Genomic DNA, 6,378 nt, shown 5'->3' with positions numbered 1-6,378 from the left:
GTCTTTTATCTCATTTTATTTGTATTGTCATTACTTCATAGCTGTTTGGATGAAGCTGAAGTGTAGAACATGTGTCTCGTTTCCACGTGCTTTGTTAATAAAGCTGATTTAATTAAATTGGCCATTTGTTTTACGGATTTCCTGTTTAAAACACACACACACACACACACCCCAGTTGTCGAGGGACGGACACTCGGTGAATTCTGATTGGCTGCAGAAAGCGGAAGCGTGGAAGAGAAGTCAAGCGGAAGACATGAGACGCTACACTGTAAACTCGAGCTGAAGAAGAAAACTCTTCCGGAGTCCGGAGCGGATTGTCAGCCATGGCTTGGACACCGAGGGTCTCGGCGAGGGAGAGGATGTTGTGCACGGTGTTAATGGCGCTCTGGGCTTCTTTAATCTCCGCTTTTAACCCGAGTCAGGACAGCGAGCTGACTTTCCTCCTGCCTGCCGGAGCCTCCGAGTGTTTCTTCCAGACTGCGCAGAAGAACGGGACACTGGAGGTCGAGTACCAGGTACCTGCTTCCTATAAACTACGCGCATGACGAGTGGACAGAAGCAGCGCACGAAGCACCTATGGTGTAGGGGTCAGCATTTTCCTCGAGCTGATGAGTCTAACACAATCCGAGAACTCTGTCTAAATGTCATTATTAGGAAGTAGGGCACTACACAGGGCAGACCTCTCTCTCTCTCTCTCTCTGACCCTGTGCATTGGTCAGGAGTTTAATCTGTAACTTTTCCCCTGTTATGCACTGGTTAAGGGTGTACGATTGTTACCCTAGACTTGGTGAGGTCGTGTGTAAGAAGCAGTGTGAGAAGCATTCTCCAAAAGTCTACATGTTTTTAACCATTTGCTACACTGTAGAATCTCACACAGCTCCCTAAAGGACGTATCGGTCAGTTTGTAGGGGTGTAGCTGAAGCCGAAAGCTGAAAGGGGCGTTGCGTCATGATCTGATGTTTTGTAATAGAATAAGGAAATGAAATTCAGTACCTCAGTGTTGGACATGTGGTGTAGATTGTTATGGTGTATCTATCCTATGTAGTGTGTATTCACTGTTTTCCCTAATAGTGTCTGGATACTAGCTTGGCCTCTAGTTTGGTGTTTGAACACCAAAATAAGTGGGCGGTTCCAGAAAGTGTACTCGACTCCAAATACAGCACAAGAAATAAACTGTGATCCGTAAGAGGAACCATTTTATATACCCTTTGCTGTGCACTGATAAACACTACATAGTGTGCACAAGTCACTAGGAGCCTATGTAGTGCACTTATGGGTTATACACCAACGTAGTGCAGCTATGAAGGAAGTCACAGATGTGTATTCCTGAACAGGATCAGACTCTTCTATGGTATGTTATGAATGCTTCATAATATCATCACACTCTTTGCCTATAAAGAGCTAGAAGCCTGTCTGATTAAGAAGGCATCAGTCTATTCAGCAGATTAAACACTTGACTGTGTGTTCTTTCATTAGAGGTGTGTGTTTGTTTAGTTGGCAGGTCCTGGTGTATATCCAGGTTAGAATATCTCTCCTGCGAATGGTGGATGGGGTGTGTCAGCTACCTGTCAGGTGTTCACTGTGCATCAGAGCAGGAGTCAATCAGCTGACTCAGTTTTTCTGACCCTGTGGAATACAGAAATAATAGATAATTACTGTATACTTACATCCTGCACCTGCCTTAGGATATAGTGAAGTTACTTGTATATAAGGAGCAATTCCATATAAATACTGACCATGGATGAATAGAGATCTGAATGTTAATATTAGATTAGATTCGATTTGATTCAACTTTGTCATTGCACATAGTTACAAGGCAACGAAATGCAGTTAGCATCTAACCAGAAGTGCAAGTTAGCAGTGCAATATGAACATATATACAGATATGTATAAATAAAAGCTATATATAAATTGGATTTACAAATATAAATATATATATATATATGAATATACAGTATGAAGTGAGCAAAGATGGATATTGTGCATAGAATATATAAATTAATGTACAGAATAACTAACTTTACAGATATATATGAATGTGCGAAATAGGAAATATACAGAAACTATATATAGATGAATTTACAGTATATGCAATAGTATGAAATATACATATGAATAACTCTGAATAACTTTACAGCTGGATGGATATGCAGGGAGTATATATATACACACATACTGTATATACCTATATGAATATACATATATTAGTATATAGTCTATGTGCAGACTATACAGATGAATGTACAGAGTATTTACAGAATATAGTCTGCTTGTAGAATGTTCATGTCTGATTGATTTTTAATACAATAACAGCATCCATGACACCGTCCCAGTCCATGATGCAGTAATGAAGTCCTGTATTGTCAAGTAAAGATGGCACCCAAGTCAGTGACATCTCGATATGTAATGCACTTTATTAGATTGGGACACCAGATTGTTGATGGGGAGGTGGTAGCTCAAGTGGTTAAGGCTCTGGGCCATTGACTGGAAGATCAGGGTTCAAGCCCCAGCACCGCCAAGCTTCCACCATTGGGCCTTTGATGCTGCATCAAGGATGCCAAGGAAGCCATGATGGGGTGCTGCATCATGGCTGACCCTGCACTCTGACCCTAACTTCCAAGGATGGGATATTACTGTGCAGTAATGTGTGTAATATGTGACTTAACTTGTGCTTTGGATCAGGTGCAATAGTGGTGTCCCAATACAATCGAACAAATCAGGTAGTGAGAAACACTATGTAACACTATATATACACCAACAGTTCACACACTGAAAAGTGAAGCCTGAGCAGAACCTGAGTGTTGACCAGACACCAGGGTCACAGTGTTGAAGTATGCTAACTTGTCTTTGTGAGAAGATCTAATCTGATCACTGACAAGTGAGAGCAAACTCCATGTTAAAGCAACACAAGTACAAAACATGTGGCCAGGCTGTATTGTAACACAACACAACGCTACAAAGCGAACACATGCAGGTAACAAAGGGAGAGTTTGGCAAAACAGTGCTCAAAGTGGGAAAATACAGCTTTTACCTTATGTTTTATCTCTAGCTTTAATAGGTTCGAGTGTCTGAGTATGTCCTGTGATTAATCGCAGGAAAAATCCAAACTTTGCTAATTGTGCTAGTTAGCAGGTTAAAAAAGCTGAACCAAAATTCTGGCAATGATTTCATGGTTCATGGTTCATGGTAGCAAGTGACTACTTTTTTGAAATATTGTTATAAGACAAGTGAGTGGGTTAAAATGTTGGGACTGGCTGAGCAACATAAAAATTATTCTTATGTATTTGTTTGATTGTTCTCACAGTGTTTGAGAACATCAACACACCAATTGAGAACAAATGTACATAAAATCTAAAAGCTTGAAGCAGTGTTAATGTTTATTTGTCTTGTGTAGGTGATTGCTGGAGCAGGTATGGATGTAGACTTCTCCATCATCTCTCCTCATGGTAACCACCTGGCCTCAGAGTTTCGCCGCTCAGACGGAGTTCACATGTATGTTCTACTGGAGAGATTGAAGGAGAGACCTTTGTCTACTGTTGGTTCATTATTGAAACAAACATTTTGATATTTAAATTTTTTTGTACATTGTACTGTATGTGTGTATATTATATATACAGTATATACGCTGATCAGCCATACCATTATGACCACCTGCCTAATATTGTGTTGGTCCTCCTTTTGCGTGCCAAAAAAGCCCTGACCCATCAAGGCATGGACTCCACTAGATCCCTGAAGGTGTGTTGTGGTATCTGGCACCAAGATCCTAGCAGCAGATCCTTTAAGTCCTGTAAGTTGTGAGGTGGGGCCTCCATGGATGTGGAGGCAGAGTCAACACCTCAACTGGTTGTTGTGGCCACAGCCATCAGGGAATACCGTTTCCATGAAAGGGTGTACATGGTCTGCAACAGTGCTTAGGTAGATGGTACGTGTCAAAGTAACATCCACACGGATGGCAGGGCTCAAGGTTTGACACCTTTCTATCAGAACAAGCATTAAATTCTTCAGAAATTTGAGCAACAGTAGCTCGTCTGTTGGACCACATGGTCCATGTTGGCTCCTACACACCACCCAAGGCTCCTACAACACAACTGGACCATGAAGCAAAGGAAGTACGTCTGGTCTAATGAATCACGTTTCCTTTTGCATCATGTGGACGGCTGAGTGTGTAAGCGTTACTCACATGTGCAAGAAATGACACCGAGATCCATTATGGAAAGAAGGCTCAGAGAAAGCTTTGGGCAGTGTTCTGCTGGGAAACCTTGGAGTCTGGCACTCATGTAGATGTTACTTTGACTTTGCTGTACCTAAACATTGTTGCAGATCAAGTACACTGCCTCATGACAACACTATTCCCCAATGTCCTCTTTCAGCAGGATAATGCTCCCTGACACACTTACAAACATTGTTCAGGAGTGGATAAAAAAAAAAAAAAATGGACAAAGAGTTTAAGGTGTTGGCCTCTAGATTCCGTAGATCTCAATTCAAATCAAGCATCTGTGGGATGTCCTGGACAAACAGGTCTGGTGCTTGGAGGCCCCAACATTTTGTCCAGATACCACAGCACACCTTCAGAGGACTTAGAGTCCAAGCTAGACAATATTAAGGAAATGAGTTTAAAGTTACGGCTAATCTGGGTGTGTGTTACATAATTAATATAAAAGGTTTGATTGTGTGTTTAGGGTAGATCCCACTGAAGAAGGAGACTACCAGATCTGCTTTGACAACAGTTTTAGCCGCTTCTCTGAAAAGATGGTGTTCTTTGAGGTCATTCTGGAGAACCCAGCTACCGATGCAACAGTTGATGAAGAGTGGGCGAGGCTAGGAGATCCCGAGAACCTACTAGAGTATAAGCTGGAGGACATCCGGGTAAAGTATAATCACCAGTGAAGTTCTAGCACTTCATCTAAATCACAAATCTAGCCCAGGACAAACCATTAGAGTTAGAGGAATAGATAAATACGGTACAAATATTGATAAATAATTGAACTGTGTATAATGAATACTGAAATAGAAATGAGTCTTGTGTCATGCTAAGAACCCCACCTCCACTCCATGCAGGAGTCCATCGAGTCAGTGCACCGTCACCTGGAGCGAAGTCGGCAGATGCAGACAGTCCTGAGGGCGTTTGAGGCTCGAGACCGTAACCTACTGGAGGACAACCAGTGGCGAGTCTCTTTCTGGTCCTGTACCTCTCTGGTGGTTATGCTCACTGTGGCCTTCACTCAGGTTTACACAGTGCGCCGCCTCTTCGATGACAAGAGGAAGGTCAGATCCTGAGAACACGCCATCTCACGCAATCAGTATGCTTCGTGGAACTGTGTGACAGGTTCGGCACTGGAAATGACTCGGAGGTATAAATTTAGGGATAAAAGTGCCTTACTCAAGGATGTGGTGGCAGCTGCAGGATCAAAAAATGGAGTCTTTATTCATTGTCTTGGATTGCTGAGAAGAACTCCTGAGAAGCACCCATTTTTCTGTCTTTATTGTGAATAACATGACAGCTGCGATTACCGAGATTCAAATCAAAGCAGTGATGTTATTCATGATAAAACACCACCTCAAATGTTCATCCGCCTTTTATACAACCCTTTTTCAAAGTAAAAAAAATGCTTTTATCATCAACATTTTTTGTGCTGATAAAAAACAATAAATTGTAACAATAATGAAATGGAAACCAATGTGATTAGTTATAAGCTAACAGATGGATAATTATCATAACTGTCCTTTTGTCACACTGACGAGTGAAAAGTCATGCCACAAACACAGCCATGGGGTCTTATTCCTTCCAACCTTGCAGATGTATATGTAATGTGACATTAGCCAGCTGTAGCGCAAGCAGTTAGCATGGGTAGCAGAATCCCAAGGAGGTACAAACAAGCAGGTTGCATTAAAACTTTTTTTTTTTTTTTTCCAGTTTAACATGTTGCTAAAACTGATTGTTGTAGAAAGTGTGGTATTTTGGGTGAAAATGTGATTCAGTAATGTCTAAACTGATGATTTTTTTTACATAAAAAGCAAAAGGATGTACATTGGTATACTATCTGAGCAATACAGAAACTTAAGGCCACATTGCCGCCTGGCATTAACGCACGGATCTGGGTCCAGGTACAAATAGATGGATACAAGTCTAACCTTGTGATCATGTTTACTCCCTGTGTTTACTTAAAGTGAACTGGGTATTCGGGACGTGTCAATAAATCCAGCGATGCAGTGATGCAAAGGTTCCTTTTTAGTTAAAATGCTGCCCACTGAGAGAACCTTCAAAAGGCTGAGGTGACTGTAAAAGCAGCTGCAGGAACAGAATGGGAAACTAAGTAAACTAAGGACACAGGGTGATCTTGTGGATATACGGAAACTAGGACTCCCGGAGATCAAGAA

The 6,378-nt window shown here is 41.6% G+C and overlaps 1 protein-coding gene across 1 annotated transcript; it reads left to right on the top strand.

Annotated features, from left to right (window-relative positions):
* The first annotated feature begins 223 nt into the window (after positions 1-223).
* Positions 224-6,014, top strand: tmed1b (transmembrane p24 trafficking protein 1b). The gene is made up of 4 exons (XM_058381104.1): positions 224-515; positions 3,395-3,492; positions 4,680-4,866; positions 5,059-6,014. Exons 1-4 carry the CDS (start codon positions 324-326, stop codon positions 5,275-5,277), a joined length of 696 nt encoding a protein of 231 aa, XP_058237087.1. The 5' UTR covers positions 224-323; the 3' UTR covers positions 5,278-6,014.
* Positions 6,015-6,378: the final 364 nt, after the last annotated feature.

Source organism: Hemibagrus wyckioides, linkage group LG26 (assembly GCF_019097595.1).
Source record: "Hemibagrus wyckioides isolate EC202008001 linkage group LG26, SWU_Hwy_1.0, whole genome shotgun sequence".
Taxonomy (NCBI): Eukaryota; Metazoa; Chordata; class Actinopteri; order Siluriformes; family Bagridae; genus Hemibagrus; species Hemibagrus wyckioides.
Note: the sequence above shows the minus strand (reverse complement) of the source record. Positions and strands in the feature narration are given on the sequence as shown.